General features: G+C 36.5%; 1 protein-coding gene across 1 annotated transcript; it reads left to right on the top strand.

The window, feature by feature from the left end:
• Nucleotides 1–9,510: 9,510 nt before the first annotated feature.
• LOC103452632 (S-adenosylmethionine synthase 2) lies at nt 9,511–11,818 on the top strand. The gene is made up of 2 exons (XM_008392153.4): nt 9,511–9,668; nt 10,236–11,818. Exon 2 carries the CDS (start codon nt 10,246–10,248, stop codon nt 11,425–11,427), a length of 1,182 nt encoding a protein of 393 aa, XP_008390375.1. The 5' UTR covers nt 9,511–9,668; nt 10,236–10,245; the 3' UTR covers nt 11,428–11,818.
• The last annotated feature ends 6,869 nt before the right edge of the window (nt 11,819–18,687 follow it).

The raw sequence follows: 18,687 nt of genomic DNA, 5'->3' as shown, positions 1-18,687 counted from the left end.
TAGATACTCCCCCTGAGTTGAACATAACTTCTAAATAAGAGAACTATAAGCGATTCAACTCAGATAATTTACACATACCGATTCCTTAGATGAGCTTCTAAAAACTAGACTTGGGTAATGACTAGGTGAAGAGATCGGCCAGGTTGTCCTGGGAACGGATTTGCTTGACTTCAATGTTCTGATGCTGATGCTGCTAGTGTGAGTAAAATAACTTCGGCGCTATGTGATTGGTGTTGTCTCCCTTGATGTATCATTTTTTTAATTGCTCGATACATGTTGCATTGTCTTCAAAGATCGCCGTAAAAACGTCAACGATTGATGTAAGGCCACGAATGCTTCGAATGTGTCCCATAACTTCTCTTAGCCAAAAGCACTCACGCAATGCTTCATGCAGGGCGAGAATCTTAGCATGGTTTGACGAAGTCGCAACTAGCTTTTGCTTGGTAGACCTCTAAGATATAGCAGTGTCTCCAACGGTAAAGATATAGCCCGTTTGAAAACATGTCTTGTGTGGGTCAGATAGATATCCAGCATCTGCGTAACCAACAAGGCGAGAATCAATCCGAGGACCATAGGGGGCGGCAATACTCGGAGATTCGCGGGTATAGAACAAGCCCAAATCTGTTGTACCATTTATGTCACGCCCAGGACCGACACGTGACATCATAAAAAACCCGTATATCTAACATACCCCGTCTCCGAGATATGTATCAAGCTCAACTCATGCCTAGAATTTGCGTAGTAATTTTTTTTTTCCGTATACTTTATGGCTGCATCTTACCTCCTCGTTAGACTGCCTACGTACCTTCAATAGGGATCAAGCCATTCGTAGTTCACCATTCACAAAATCAGACATTTATCCCACTGAGTTCAAGCAGAAAGGCATAACATTCCTCAATCATTTAATATAACCTGATAACATGAAATTCCCGGGCTCAGGCTACATAACAAACCCTCATGAAGTCATGATTTCTCTTACATCCTACATATAAATCATTATGTCTCATCATGATATCACAATTCACAACATACATCATATTTAAGAACCGACGAAACACAAAACCATTCTCTACCCACATTAATTAATGAATTTGATCAAAGTAATAACACTCATTCCCATATCTTCTAAATTCATACCTTATGAAATCATAATCGAATCGTAGAAAATCTCAAAGGAGTCACCCAGACGTCCAACATCTTTTCTAACTCAATTCACAAGATTCTCGAAACCATTGACACAAATATATATATATATATATATATATATATATATAACTAAGGCTAGAGTGATGCAGTTAGGCCAAGCCTACTTCTCCAAATAATGGGATTTCATACCACTCTACGCAATCCAACAACCTCGGGTTCCGAACCACTTAACGGAACCAAACTAAATATGATCGCCTATCAAATGTAACAAGTACAAATAATCATCATCACCTTTATAATGCGTATGGTCCCCCATCGCGGATATACCAAGCATGATCACCCCTAACAGTCCCCCATCGCGGATATACCAAGCAAGACTGTATCATATAAGTGTAGGTAGTGATCACCCATTGCGGATATGCCAAGAATGATCACTCCTCGCATACGTATGATCCCCCATCGCGGATATACCAAGCATGACCATCCATGTACCACTACTACATGGTGCGGTCTCATCATCACACATTATACCCAATTATATGTATACACGCTATCGATTCCCCATATCAACCAGCATCTAGTCATATGGAGCACAACACAAGGAATTCCCCTAATTACTATTTCTACTAAAAAATCTAATAAAGTACCTAACTCATCTCCTGACTTTCATCCCTATCACATACTAGGTAGTAATGCCAAGTTCAAATAGGTATTCAGTTGGCAATCATATCCAAATAATTATCAAACAATAATTAGATCCCATAATTGTCATAACATTCATCATAATTATCATTCACATTATTAAAAAGACAATTAAACACATATATATCACAAACATCATTAGTACACAAGCCAAATCATATGTAATAAGCATAGGTCTATGGCTAAATATATAAAAATCACATTTCAATAGAAATCATATTTATAAGACCAAATCATATTCACAAATGATACCAATATAAGAAATTAAGATAATAATCATATCTCATATATTCAAGTCACTATCTTACCAATATAGGCCCACTAGACTTCAATTAGTCCCGTAGTACTAATTTTATTATTTAGAACGTTTCGAGACATGTTGACCACAAATCAACTCTCGATCAACGATAAGGTCCACAACTCTACGTAATTTGATCCTGAAGATCCTTATATCGGATTTCTAATCCATAACTTCCCAAACTCCACATTATGCTTCTATAATAACATACTAAAATTTCATTATGATCCAACGGTCGGATTGTCGTCAATCACACAAACAAGGGGCGGTCCAATTTGATCACCACACCAAACAATTGAATTTCGGGAAATCGAGTTAGACATAGGTTCAGAAGGTCACTAGAAGGTATTTGGTACTTAGACCATACTCGTGGACGGTCCCACGCACTGCCACACGCGGTGGTAGCCAAGGTGGAGGGTTTAGAAACCCTGAATTTTCAACATTAACTAAAAGAGCTCAAATTTACCTAGTAGTTAGAGCTCAACAAGGGAAACACTTTTCAAAACCAGGCCGACGATAAATTCTAACCAGAAACCGTCCAAATTCATCGGAGAAAACCGGAGTTCTAGGGTTCTAAACACCCAACTCTAAAATGAACACGAAAGCACAAACTAAGCATACCAACTTGAAGATTATGAAGAGTAGATGAAGTTTCATACCTCACTCAAAGGAAATGGTTGCTGCAAATCACCGGAAAAATGATAAAACCGCTGGAAAAGTCGTGGGCTTTGTGGCTTTGAATTGCAAAGATGGAAAAGAAAATGGGAAATCTAACACTACAGAGATGTAGGGGTCGTCAAGAGCTTTCCATGGACACCAAGATCACCCAAAACGGAGCTCGGACGGAGGAGATACAAGCGGGTCAAGTTGGTGGGTTAACGAATCCATTCTCCTCCCCTCAAAACGGGTTAGATTCAGATCCTCCTTCATTTTTTTTTTTAAGAAACCTCCCTCCTTTCTAATTGGTTCCTTACTTTTTTTTTCTGTTTTTTTTTTTTGAATGGTCCATCAGCTTTGATTGGTTACCATTCCCACATAATGAGAGTTTTAATTAATTTATAACCTATAGTTTAGTAAAACGATTTTAAACATCCGTAACTATACTGTAATAATTCGAACTCGCAAACAGCTTTCGCCTATGCTTTCGTGATTTCAAGATCTATTCGAAAACGTTACTTGTGACCTCGAAAGTCAACGAGTAAATAATAATTTTTCAAACTTCACTCTTCGTAACTAGTTTAATTGAAATCTAAATTCAAATAAATTAATATAAATTCTCGAAAAATAATATAAAATCTCAATAATACAAATACGTAGATTATAACAGTGAAATCCAGGAACGGGATTTTACACTTGAGGTAGGGGAAAATATCTTTAACACTATTCCAGTATCTGCGTATAGGCGCATTGCTGTATCTTGCCAATAGATTAACAGGGAAAGAGATGTCAAGTCTAGTGCACTAAGTCAGGTACAATAAAACCCCAATTGCACTTAGGTAAGGAACTTCAGGTTCCAAAATCTCGTCATCATCCTCCTTTGGACTGAAGGGGTCTCGTTTAGCATCTAGAGTCCGAACGACCATAGGTGTACTCGAAGGCTTCGCTTTATCCTTATTAAAATAACGCAACACCTTTTGGGGGTAGTTCGATTGATGTACTAAGATTCCATCCAAACAATGCTCGATCTCCAAACCGAGGCAATATCGAGTCTTCCCAAGATCTTTCATCTCAAATTTCGATTTCAAGTGTGCAGCAATTTTCTTAAGCTTTGCGGGAGTCCCGTGAGGTTCATGTCATCGACATAAATTGCAACGATTGCAAATCCAGAATGTGACTTCTTTATGAACACGTATGGGCATAATTCGTTGTTCACATAACCCTGACTTGTCAAACATTCACTCAAACGGTTATACCACATCCGTTCGGATTGTTTCAATTCATAAAGTAACCTCCTCAACCTAATTGAGAGAGTGTACCGTGGTCTAGAACTATTTGAACCAATCAATGGAAGTCATTCTAGAACTTTCATGAAAATTTCCGTATCTAGATCCCCATAGAGATATGCGGTTACCACGTCCATAAGCTGCATATTTAGGTTTTCGGAAACTACCAAACTAATTAGGTAATGGAACATTATAACGTCCACTACAGGGGAATACGTCTCCTCGTAATCAATCTTAGGACACTGAGAGAAGCTTGCGCTACGAGGCGTGCTTTGTATCGCAATATTTCATTCTTCTCATAAAGCTTCCTCATGAAAATTCACTTGTAGCCAATGGGCTTCACGTGTGGTGGTGTAGGAATGATAGGTCTAAACACTTTATGTTTCACGAGCAAATCGAGTTCGACCTGGATTGCTTGTTTCCTGTTTGACCAATCGGTTCTACGTCGGCATTCATCGACGAAAGGTGGTTCAATGTCATCGCTAAGCATGATGTCAGTAGCCACTGAGTACGTGAATGCATCGTCAATGATCATCTCATTCCTATTCCAAACCTCATCCAATATTGCGTAGTGGACCTAAGTCTCGCGATTCTCGGAAGTTCGGCATGTTTCGTCTGAAGTATCACCGTTATCTAGAATAACCTCATGCATTGGAATGGATTAGTGAGCGATGGTCGGATTCAAACTAGGGTCACTAGTTGGTGCCATCTTCCTCTTCCGGGGTTGTGAATCCTTTAAACCAAAGGGTCTGCCACGGTTCAGGGTCGGAGCAGATGATTGGCTAGCCTCCAATGTACCTTGCTGCGTGGAAGGTGCAGCCTCCCCACCTTCGGGGTACATCTATCCTTGCAGGTGCGTTTGCAGCAGGTATATGTGATATTGTCACCTTTGCTAGATCATTAAAAGCATCTAGTATGCTTTGAGCAATGCTCTGAATATTTATAATTCGTTGCACCTCAGTTTCAGATTGGGCAGTGCGAGGATCTAAATGATACATAGTGGGAGCATACCACGACAATTCGCGGTGTTTTACGGGAACGTTTGCATGTTTATCTCCCCCTAACGATGCAGAGTTTGTTTGTTCTGTGATTGTACTTTGATATTTAAAAGTTTGTGTGATTCTGATATGTAGATTTAGACACTGCAACGCAGAGGTTATTTCATATTCTATGATTGTACACTGATATTCAAATAGTTTATATGGATTCAGACACCGTGTTCCAATGTTTGTTTCCTGTTCTGTGATTATACTTTGATATTATTGTTAGAGAGAGAGAGAGAGAGAGAGAGAGAGAGAGAGAGAGAGAGAGAAGAGACAATGAAGATGAGATAGTTAAGGGCTGGTTGGACATAATGTGTGTTAAAATATAAAGAGAGATAAGGAAAGATGGATAGAAAAGTCAAATTCCAAGTACTTATAATCACTTAAAGTCTATGTGACATTTATCATTGGCCTATGCCTAATTAATAAAAATATATCATTGATATATGGTTAAATAGTAAAGTTTTTATTGATTTTTTTTGCCTAAATTACCTAAATTTTAACTTAATTACAATCGGATTAATTTTTTTTTAACAAACGATATTATTTATATTAAAGGGATGAGGTAAACTTAGCCTCATAATGGGCTTGTGGTTCAAATTTACTTTTGGCGAAAATCGAAACTAAGACCTCTCACTTACAAGTTAAGAGAAATACTACTAGACCGTAGTAATAAATAGCCAATCAGATCATTTTAACATAGAAGAAGTTACCCATCTCTTCTTTGTTCACCCTTATCCTGCGGCACATCCACTACCTCTCCTTAGTCCCCGCCATCTCCCCAAACATTCCTTTAACCACAAATCACCACAGCGAAAACCCCCATCTCTCTCCCTCCGCAAAATTGTTAACTCCACCCACAATATAACTTTTTAATATACAAGTTTGGCTTTTAAGCCAAAATGATCTTATAAATTGTCATAACTCCTTACCTTGGTTATTAAAATTTAAAATCAATAGAAATGGTCATGAGATTGTCCACGGTCAATCAATTTGGCCATTATGTAAAAAATCCCTATTAAATTGAAGAAACCACTAATTCAAAGGGAGAGGTTGATTTGGCAAAAATATCCTCAATTTAATAAAGATTTCTCACGGAATGATCAAAATAATTGATGGTAGACAATCCCAAAAACCACACTTCTATTTATTTTAAATATCAGAGACCAAAATGCAAAATTATGCCAATTTCACAGACCATTTTGAATAAAAACATATAAGTTTTTATTGTTTATTTTCAATTTGAAATTGATTTTTTGAAAAAATAAATTATTTGGGAGGATTTGTTCATATGTACTTTGTCATTGTACTGTCACTCCACTCCACGCCCTTAAATTTTGAAGGCCTCACTAGCCCCCCTCCCCTCCACGATACTCTATAAGGAACTATTCTTTGTTCAACATAAGCTATTGTTTTAATTATGTTTTAAGCCAAAACATAATTAATTAAGAAAATGAAATGGCCTAAAACAAAAAAGAACAAGAAATACAATCACGGTGCCACGTCCTTGTAGAGTAATTATATGCGTTAGGTCAGCACTAAACACGTCCACAGGACATCTCATGTGCAAAGCTTTTATTTTTATTTATTATTTTTTCGGATTGCAATTTGTAGATTTAATAGAGCATGTTCTATATAATTAACATTGCTTATCATAATATAGCACTATTAGGAAGCCACGCTTACGTTTGATTGGAATTGGACCATGCTTTTGCAACACTTGCCACTTGAGGTCCCATTTGCCTCAAGAAAATTGTGATACGTTTAGAAAATATTACGTGATATATTATTTTACGTGTTATTTTATAAATAGATAACATGACCAACGAATTATAAATTTTGACTTTGATTTTTTTATTGGGGGGTGGTTCTGTAGGAACTTTGACTGAAATAGTATACAATTGAAAAATGGGGTATAATATCCACACACCCCTTTTTACTTTTCTCATGCCTTTTTAATTTTCGTTCATCGGATTGGATGAATTAAAGAAGATCAAATGACAGAATTAACAAAGGATGTAAAAAAAGTAAAAAAGAATATGTGGAAAGCACACCCTTTGAAAAATGTATCTTTTGCCTCAGCATTTAGATTCATAGCAGTTTGATCCTATTAGGACAAAGGAATTAAATACCAAATGAAACATATGTTTTAAAAAGAAAACACTATATTTAAGAAAGAATACCAAGACTAACTAAATATTTTAGTAAAAATACATTTAGTGGAAATTAACTACAATGCTTACGGATATTTAATACAATCATCGTTAGATAGTCAAATAAAAAGATAGTTATGTGAATATATATTTAATATAATCATCATGAGTCGATGACCATCTAGATGAAGATTATATTACATACATGTATATATTATAGTTAAATCCTGATTAATGACTGAAAAATACATGTGAGATTACCATATTATCCTCAAACTTAACTCTTTTAGAGTTTTATCTTTCGCTTGGATGTGCTTCTAAAATAACTGAAAGTGTTCTTAGAGAAAATTGTTTTAGGTTCCAAAAGCATTTGAAGTGTTTTCTACAAGAATGATCAGTTATGTGCTTCTTTCAGGAAGCACTTTAAGTGTTTTTTCAGGATTTACTTGCATTTTTACTAAAAATTTGTTCTAAAAATATTTTCACCAAAAACATTTTCAGTCATTTTAAAAGTACATCCAAACGAGATCTTATAAGTTCCCTTTAGAGCTTAGGATAGACTTTGAGGGCTTACGGTTTTAAAAGGTTTGATAGTGTTTGGTTAATCATTTTGCGTTTCGGGTTTTAAAAGGTCCTTGAAAACTAGACATATGCCCTAAAGCGATTAACGCAGTTCAATTTTTAACTTCTCTAAAAGAAATATTACGTATGCAGGTTAGTCGCAATTTATTGGGAAGGTAAATGCCTTGTATGGCCTTATGATAATAGGGTTGGGCGTTAGTTTAACTTTTAAACTAGTATCTAAACTAAAAATAAGGTAATTGAGCTTAAACTTATTTTGGATTTGTATTTAAACTAAATTTCTTAAGAAAATTGTTATTAACATTTCAAAACTCTCATTGTCCACTCTAAACTTTTTATATTTAGAAAAAAATACACTTGTGAAAACTACACAACGAGATTTTTAACTGGCCAATAACAATGTCCTTACGTAATTAGTTTTTTTAGTACATCGATATTTTTACATTAAGGGGAGTGGGAGTTCGGTTAAGTCATACAATGGGCAGCCTAATTTGGTATTGAATTCATCATTCACGAGATTCCAATATAAGTACGTAATTAGTTAAACAGTTGAAAGTAACATTTTTTAATTTTTTTTACCTAAGTTTGGTGGGGGTTGGTGGTGCTACCATAAAAAAAATTAAAAAAAAAATCAAGATAGGATTATATAGAAAACGATGGAATACCAAATCACAAACTCACCAACCCACCCATACTCAGAAAATGATACAAACCCCAAATAAGCCAAAGCCTTTGCCTTGTAGTAGAAAGACCCAACTCAACTTTTAAATCTTTCAATATAAATTCTCACCAATCTGTTCAGAAAATAGGACCAAACAAAATACCAAACTTCGCACATAAAGGTGTTCTGGTTTGGAAATAAAGCTTTTCATGGGGTGTTCGGGACTGTATATTTTGTTAAGATCATTAGACTCAAATAACAAGTTAGTGATATAAGATATATCATTCTGAACCAAACCTTGTAGTGAGCTCACATTGAGCTGTTCTGCACCAATTTTCATACTAAACTCGTAATTCATTCATATATGTGTCTTATATTCGTATTGAGTTTGAACTCAATACAATTAAGTACGACTTAACACGACACAATACGATCGAAGTTATTAAACAATATCAAACCAAACACGACACAACAGAAATTATGTTCAACACAAAGTTTCAAACAAGAGGCGTCGGTCAGTTACAACCATCTCCAACTAAATTGTGGTCTTGCAGTTAGATTTCCAACGGGTTGATTGGCCAATCGACTAAAAAACGAAGGGTGTGATTAGTCAAAACCGTCGACTGATCACTACAGGCTGGGGTTGGTGGGATGCGCGGTAAACGCGTCCTCCGGCCATCTAAAAAATCCCTCGTTTTTTAATCTTGGAAAGAGATCCTTTACAGATCTTTTCCATCAAAATCAACGGATCAAATAATTCGGACTTTTAAAATTTGATTTAATGACTAAATACAAATTTTTTTTTAAAAATTATAATAATTTTAACCGTTGTATCAAATTTCAAGAAATCACTTGATCACGTGACATTGATGAGAGAGATCTGTTAATTTTTACACACCAACTCACCCCCACCGACGGCCGAGATTAAATATGATCCCCTTGATTCCCTTGCCACGTGACCGAGATGAATCTAACCCAAATTATGCAGCTTGGGGGGTGTGGAGGGCCACCCACATTCCCTATAAATTGGGACCTCAAAACCCTTACTTCCTCGAACCGCTTGAGGAGGAAACCACAAAAACCCATTCTTTTCCTCTACTCAAGCAACTCTCTCCCCCTTATCTCTCTCTCGATTCCCAGGTACGTCTCTGTTCCCTTGTGGGTTTCGAGTTCGTCTCGTTTTGTTTGAATTTGGGTTTTAGATCTGTTGTTTGGAGTTGGTGGTTGTGGAATTGGAATCGTTTTGTGTGTGATTTGGGGAAATACGTGGAAATTGGATCTGGAGTTTTGTTAATTTGTGTGGATAAAATGGCTGCCTTTTTTTCGATTTGTTACCGTTTGGATAAGATTTTAGAAGTGGATTCTGACACCGCAGATTGAATTTTTGTTGAAATATGGAAAGTTTTGGATCTGGATTTTTATTATTTTTAGCAAATCTATTGGAAAGTAGTTGCTTTTTCTCGAATTGTTACCGTTGGAGTTTTAGATTTTAGAAATGGACTCTGACATTGCAGATCTGGTAGCAGTTTATGCGTGCAGTTGATTTAGTAATTCATGTCGTATTTTGAATTTTGGATCTGTATTTTGAATTTTGGATTTTGCATGTGTTGAAGTTTTAGATTTTGTTTGCAGAAGAATTGATAACTGTGTGGCCTTGTAGATTTTCATGTTCTTACTATGTGCTATGCTATTGTGTTTTTTTTTCAGATTGTAAGATATGGAGACCTTCTTGTTCACATCCGAATCAGTCAATGAGGGTCACCCAGACAAGCTCTGTGACCAGATCTCCGATGCAGTGCTCGATGCCTGCCTCACACAAGACCCCGACAGCAAGGTCGCCTGCGAGACCTGCACCAAGACCAACATGGTCATGGTCTTCGGAGAAATCACCACCAAGGCCAATGTGGACTATGAGAAGATCGTTCGTGACACATGCCGGACAATTGGTTTCGTATCAGACGATGTGGGTCTTGATGCCGACAACTGCAAGGTTCTTGTGAACATTGAGCAGCAGAGTCCTGACATTGCTCAAGGTGTCCATGGTCATTTCTCCAAGAGGCCTGAGGAAATTGGTGCTGGTGACCAAGGCCACATGTTTGGGTATGCTACTGATGAGACCCCCGAGCTCATGCCACTCACCCACGTCCTTGCAACCAAGCTTGGTGCCAAGCTCACTGAGGTTCGCAAGAACGGCACTTGTGCCTGGTTGAGGCCTGATGGCAAGACCCAAGTCACTATTGAGTATTTCAATGACAAGGGTGCCATGGTCCCAATTCGCGTCCACACCGTCCTGATTTCAACCCAGCACGATGAGACCGTGACAAACGATGAGATTGCCGCTGATCTCAAGGAGCATGTTATCAAGCCTGTGATCCCAGAGAAGTACCTTGATGAGAAGACCATCTTCCATCTCAACCCATCTGGCAGATTTGTGATTGGGGGCCCTCATGGTGACGCTGGTCTCACCGGCCGCAAGATCATCATCGACACCTATGGAGGATGGGGTGCTCACGGAGGTGGTGCCTTCTCAGGCAAGGACCCAACCAAGGTGGACAGGAGTGGTGCCTACATTGTGAGGCAGGCTGCAAAGTCCATTGTGGCCAATGGACTTGCAAGGAGGTGCATTGTGCAGGTTTCCTATGCCATCGGTGTGCCCGAGCCTTTGTCAGTGTTTGTTGATTCTTATGGCACCGGAAAGATCCCTGACAAGGAGATCCTCAAGATTGTGAAGGAGACATTCGATTTCAGGCCAGGCATGATCTCCATCAACCTGGACCTCAAGAGGGGTGGCAATGGAAGGTTTTTGAAGACCGCCGCCTACGGACACTTCGGGAGGGATGACCCCGACTTCACCTGGGAGGTTGTCAAGCCACTCAAGTGGGACAAGCCCCAAGCTTAAAGCTTTAATGGCGGCTCTTCAGTCTTCACCCCTTCGAATCAAAACATTGAATTGAATTAAGCCTCTGCTGCTCTCGCTCTCTCTCTCTCTCTCTATACAGGCATTGCGCCATTTGGGTTTTCTTTTATTAGTATTTTTATATTTTCGTGTTCTTTGAAGAATGTGTCATTAGTAGTTTATGATTATGAGGGGTTAACGGGGGTGTCAAAAAAAACATATGGAAAGTTGTGGGGGGTTTTTTTTCAAGGTTGTTTTGCTACCTCTGCTCGCAGAGATTAATAAGATTTGACAGACACAGAGGTGGTTTTGCGGTGGAGTAGCAACTATGTTCATTTGTTGTTGTGCACATTGGCAAGTTGCATTTCTAATACAATTGATGTGTTTTTTCTCATTGTTTTGTCACTTATCCCTCTACCCAATGAAGCGTTTTAATCCCCATTATTTTTTTCTACGTTCTGTAGTGTGCCTCGGTTATACAATGTGAACTTAGCTGTTAGATCATTGGTCAAGAATTCAATGACTTTAACGGCTAAAAATCTCAGGTATCTTGCCCGGAGTAAACTCTAGTTCGTATCTTATTCTTGACAATTTCTCCGACAGAAATGTGTTTTCAGATCTATGAGGTTAAGGCCTTTTAGGCTGTAAGCACGTTTATGCCCGCCTGGTTAGGAATCTGAAACTCTAGTCGGCGAGATAAGCATACGTCATGAATATGTCACAATGATGATGTTACTTCAAAACAATCATGTATATGTACAATACACTACGGTGACAATGTTTTAACAATCACGTGGTGTCATGTGCAATGTTTAAACACATAGTCGGATGAGATTCGTTTGGGATACCACCGTCTTAGAATCCGAATTGTATAGGCAAGTTGTTTGGAAGAGAATTATCTCCCCTCCTATTCTCATCCCCTTCTTTTCCCTTCTCCCACATATTATTTTTTGTCTTATCGTCTCTAAAAATATATATATAAGATATTGACGTAGCTAAACCGTAACCGTTCAAATAGAAGGAGAGAAAATGGGAGAGAGATTAGGAAATGAGAGAATCTTCCCCCAAGTTGTTTTCCTAAAACGGCTTGTTTTGTCCTACCAATGCTTTTTACTTCCCTTTGTTAGGTCCCTTAACTTGCATCTCAAAAGAGCAATGGGCCCCTAGTCCCTACAATTTCTTATTCTCGATGGACAAAGCACGGACAAGGATTGTTTGCCCTCCACTTCTGGTGCCCTTCCCGTGCTCTCCTGTTTTGTGTGGTCACGGTTAAGCCATGTAACAGAAGAATGGGTTTCTTCTGGATGGACAAAAAGTGTAGTTTTACAAGCAAAATCGCTATCAAATGCCAGCTACCTTATCTTATTTGCTATATCTTCTCTGTTTCAATAATTTATTATCAATCATCTCATGATTCTAATATTCGTTATTGTGAAATTGATTTCAAGAAGAATACAAGAGGATCAATTGGCGCTATTAAATTTGTTAAATTCGTTAATCAGTTTTTATTGCTCTTTACCTTCTGTTGATCTTAAAAACTATCAAGTATACGTGGCGCACAAGCCGAGTAATTAAAAAGCTAACTATGTCCTTCGGTTGTGTGTGGGGCATGCCAACTCGACGGTCGAGCTTGACCGGTAAGTAAAATGAGTTGATGTTGCATTGGGCGCACTATTGACTTCTGAATCTCACGACTGCGGTCGAGAAATGAACACGTCTCGACCTTCAGGTTCTAGAACCTGAAGACAAGGCTATTAGTTCTACGAAGTTCAATATCAAATTGGGCTCTCAGGGTGCCGAATGTAGTAACCTGGTAACACCTCACTTCGTCGAGAAGGCTGATGAGATGATCTCTACTAGTAAGGACTTGAAAATTCTTCTTGACCGAGACTTGGATAGGTAATCAATCGGTCTCGGAGCAATGTTGTTTATCCAAACTAAAGGTGCTTCATGGTCGAATGGTTCTACGGTTATAGTATTGTTTATCCAAAGTGAAGATGTTCACCGGTTGCCTTCATAGTGCTATTTATCCAAACTGAAGATGTGTTGGCGAAAAAGGAAAATAAAAATCTCAAGGTTGTTAAGAGGTTTCGCGTAGAGCAAGAGTTTGTGCATGGCAGTTTGTGTGTTGAATTCGAAATACCACCTTTATGTTGTCATTGCCTCTATAACCGTAAGATTGCCGTCGTAAGTTGCAAAATAATAGGAATATTCTCTTTCAAATATGCATGATCCCGCTTGGCGTGGCCTTGATGATTTCGTAGAAACCAACTGAAACTCAAACTCTCAAAGGCCTATGCCTACTTAAACTTCTTATTGTTCCAAATATCCATTGTTAAATGAATTTGGCTCCATAAAAAAAAAACATATGCTGGCCCACAATACAAAAGCATATACCAATATGCATGATTTAGCATAAAATACCCAATGTTAATTGTCAGCAAGGCAGTTGCTGCCATCTTATCACCAACACATGTAGACTCATTTTCAAAGCATATCACCATTTTTACTTCACCCTTATCACATGCATGCATATTTGTCAACTAAAACCGATCCAAACCACATCCACACGCCAAACATCCAAATCGCTTTGAATTGTGCTGCGTGTTTCCAGCTTGGAGATATATTTTCCCTCTTTCATAAGAAGATGTCGAGATAAATCATTAAAAGATAATTATGATAAAAACCATAATATTATCCTTTAATAACAAAATTATCTCTGCTTTTTTATCCGACGATTGAGAGCTATGCCTACTCAACGGCCTTGATTGCACGGGCCGATGATGTAATTTTGGGTCCAAACACCTTCTTAAAACTTTAGCATATTGTTGATTATTAATTAAATAAGAGTACGATATAATAATAAATTAATGAGTATTTACTATAAAAATAAAATGTATATGAACCTACAACCAATTGGAGTGCCTAAGAATTAAAGGGCTCCTATTTGGTAGCTTAGCTCGGGCCTTCAAAATCTCAGGGCCGACCTTGTTCATTTGCACAAGTTCATACGTTGAAGTGCCTAAGAATTCAAGTACTTATTTAGTTTGTAATCGATAAATCAAAATCTTCACAGTTTTAAACTAACACTATGTTTGGATGAGGGAAATAAACTTGGAATTTTGATAAAAGCTGGAATTTAAAAATTAACATGTACCAATTCTCTTGTTTGGATTCATAAACATAGAAATTTAGAATTTCTGCATGAGAAAAAAACTTGGAATTTGGGACATCTAATTCCCATTTTAAATTCTATGTAAATTGGTGTCATTTCTGAATTTTCATGAATGAGGGTTTAAAATAACAAATTTCATTTCAAATTCCATTGTTCTTAACACTATGTTTGGATGAAGAAATTTAAGATTACTAAGGAATTTTAAAATGACGGAAATTGAATTGACAGGATTTTATTTTCTAGAATTTGTGAATTCTCTTGTTTGGTTAACCTAAAAATAAATGGAATTGATTACGGAATTTGTTATTTTTAAGCACTCAATCATAGAAATTGGGAAATGATACATATTTACATGGAATTTAAACTTGGGAATTGGAGGTCCCAAATTCCAAGTTTTTTTTTCACCCGAAAATTCTAAATTCCTATATATGTTTATGAATCCAAACAAGGAAACTGGTGCATGTCAATTTACAAATTCTGACTTTTATCTAAATTCCAAGTTTATTTTCCTCAACCAAACAAGAAAATTCACATATTCTATAAAATAAAATTCCATCATTTCAATTTCCGTTACTTTAAATTTCCTTAGCAATCTTAAACTTCCTCATCCAAATATAGTGTAAAGTGTTAAATGTTGCATGTTGCCATTAAAATACATTATACAATGTTACAAGTTTTGTATGTAGCCGTTGCATATCCTGCAATAGGGTTCTCTTGGTCACCTACTAAAGTTTTCTGGTACTTTATATGCAACATTCTGTACATTATACTTAGTATATCTTGAATCCAATCTTTTCTAATATTTGATGGTTTTGTGTAACTCCATTAGCATTTGAGCACTTGGAATGACAATAACCGTGTAAATACATGTAACACAAGTCTAATTGACGGAGTGTTGTTAATTCATGTGTTATAATTTGGATGTGCAAGTAATTTATACTTTAGGTTAGGGTATCAATACAGGAAAATTGGCCAAAATAATCAAATATTTGAATCTCATTTGTTGAAATGATTAGTTTTTCAGTATGACAATATTTGATTTTGTTTTGGCATCAGAATTTGATTTTTGATCATTTTAGTGAATATTTCCCTTCATAAACTTACACATATTATAATAGAAAATAATGTGTATGTTCACATACGTTTTTTAAATAGAAAATAATCCTACAAGATTATTATGGTTTCCACCATGATTGTTTAGGCCTTGTGGCTCTTGTTCTCATTGCTTTCCCAGTTGGGATTGTCTTTGTTTCCCTATTTGCCTATTGCATTGGAAAATTAAATTTCCAAAGAAGTAGGGAAAAATATTATATATGTCCAATGTTGAATGTTTACATGTGGAAATGTATCAGTGAATTTTCTTTTAATATATAGAAGTATATTACACTTTATCATAGTAGCAGAAAACAGTAATACCTATATATGTACTTTGGCGGTGGGTCGATCCCTACTCATCTCCTAATATTTAACAACTTAGCCTAATAACACTTTAGTTTGTAAAGAAAAATTAATAGAAATTTTGTAATAGTAAATTGATAATTAAGATGGTATACGAATGTTGGAACTACTTCAATGATAGTTCAATGATATATTTACACTAAGAGATGGTATGCTTTGGTTAAATCATATAATGGAAGAACCATGATAATTTGAATTTTGTATTGCACTTGTCATTCATGAAATTCAAACGCTTTTCATTTATTAGTGAAGACAAATACCTCTAAACTTGTTAAGAGACATTGTTAGGAGCCACTTAGTGCTACGGTTTAGTGGTTCAAATTCGCCTTCGGCGAGAATCGGACCTAAGACCGTTTTATTCCTGCTTTCAATTTTCTCAAACTCTCAACGTCTTTTTCGTCTAAATGTATATTTAGTAGTGAAAGTATGCGGAACAAAAATAGATATATTTTCTGATATATAGTTTTGGTTAGCAACATATTGAGAGAGAGTGTGAGTTCGAAGGTTCTTCCACTGTGCAAGGAAGAACTTCATCAGAAGAAGAAGGTTTTGGGATGTTATATCCTGGGGACGACGTGGTGTTTGTGAACTGCTTGCACACTTTGGGCAAAGCCGCAAAATGTTTTAAAGAAAGTGACTTAGTCCCTGACTCATCCCAAGAATCATTCACCACTCAAGGCTTCTACATTTTTTTTGAGTAATTTCGTTCCTTTCTATTTCAGTTTACAACAATTTTAAGATGAATTCAATCTGCCATGCATTATAAGGAAAACTTTGCTTCTCAAACAAATCTTGTTGAAGAGCAACTAATTGCAATGATATCAGAAATCAACTTAGTCCGAGGGGTGGTGGGTGGTGGGTGGACACTGGCACTTCTCCCCATGCTTGCTACGATCGTTCTCTTTTCAAGACCTATTCTATGGCTGAGGGAAGAAATGTGTTGTTGGGTGATTCGCACTCAACTGATGTTGCTGGTACTGGAGAGGTGGAGTTAAAGTTCACCTCTGGAAAACCCATGATACTGAAAGATGTGATGCATGCTCCAACAATAAGGAAGAATTTGGTCTCAGGCTTACTTCTCAACAAGGCTGGATTCACTCAAACGTTTGGAGCAAATACGTATACTCTTACTAGAAATGGGGTTTTTGTGGGAAAGGGATATGCTACTAATGGAATGTTTAAATTGAATGTTGATAAAATGTCTACTTCTGATTACATGTTGTCTTCTTTTAATACTTGGCATGCTAGACTTTGTCATGTTAACAAACTCTTGGTTAAGAACATGAGTAACTTAGGCTTTTTACCTAACTTATCGTTGACTGATTTTGAAAAATGTGAATATTGTAGTCAAGCTAAAATCACTAGAACTTCACATAAATCTGTCAATAGAGAATCTGAACCACTTGACTTAATTCATTCTGATATATGCGAATTTGATAGAGTGTTAACTAGAAATGGAAAACGTTATTTTATTACCTTTATTGATGATTGTTTGAATTACTGTTTTGTCTATCTTATGAAAAATAAAAGTAAAGCTATTGACATGTTCAAAACTTTCTTTACTGAAGTTGAAAATCAGTTTAATCATAAGATTAAAAGATTTCGTAGTGATAGATGACAAGAATATGAATCCATTGAATTTGTTAATTTGTTTAAGTCTAATGGAATTATTCATGAAACTACTGCTCCTTATTCTCCTGAAATGAATGGTAAAGCGGAAAGAAAAAATCGAACTCTTTGCGAATTGAGTGTTGCTACTTAGTTCTGGAGCTGCTTCTTATTGGTGGGGTGAAATTGTGTTGACTATATGTTATGTATTAAATAGAATTCCTACCTCAGAATCGAATATCTCTCCTTATGAAATTTGGAAAAATAAGAAAACAAATGTATTGTATTTCAAAACTTGGGGTTGTTTAGCTTATGTTCGTAAACTTGGTCCAAAAAGATCGAAATTGGCTAGTAGAGCATATGAATGTGTTTTTATTGGTTATGCATGTAATAGCAAAGCATATAGATGTTATGATTTGAAAAACCATGTCATAATTGAGTCACTTGATGCTGATTTTTATGAGAATAAATTTCCTTTTAATCTTCAAAATAGTGGGGGTTCTAATTCTTCTAAAATTTATGAACCTAATGTTGTAAAACATAGTCAATCTGCATTAGAACCTAGGAAAAGTAAAAGAGCTCGAATAGCTAAAGATTTTGGCCCTGATTTCCATGTATATAACTTACAAGAAGATCCTAATACAATTCAAGAAGCTTTAACTTCTTTAGATGCAATTTTTTGGCAAGAAGTTATAAATGATGAAATGGACTCCCTGGAGTCAAATCAAACTTGGCACTTGGTGGATCTTCCACCTGGTTGCAAAACAATAGGTTGCAAATAGATTCTTAAAAAAAATTTAAAACCTGATGGATCAGTTGAAAATTTTAAAGCCCGACTTATTGCCAAAGGCTATAGACAAAGAGAAAAGATTGATTTCTTTTATATTTGTTCACCTGTGACTAGAATAACATCTATTCGTGTATTGTTTGCCTTAACTTATATTCATGATCTTGTTGTGCACCAAATGGATGTTAAACAGCTTTCTTAAATGGTAAATTAGAGGAAGAAATATATATGGGTC

Source organism: Malus domestica, chromosome 13, assembly GCF_042453785.1.
Source record: "Malus domestica chromosome 13, GDT2T_hap1".
Taxonomy (NCBI): Eukaryota; Viridiplantae; Streptophyta; class Magnoliopsida; order Rosales; family Rosaceae; genus Malus; species Malus domestica.
Note: the sequence above shows the minus strand (reverse complement) of the source record. Positions and strands in the feature narration are given on the sequence as shown.

What these genes read in the sequence shown, in the direction of transcription:
- LOC103452632 (XM_008392153.4), top strand. Translation starts at nt 10,246, where the DNA reads ATGGAGACCTTCTTGTTCACATCCGAATCAGTCAATGAGGGTCACCCA.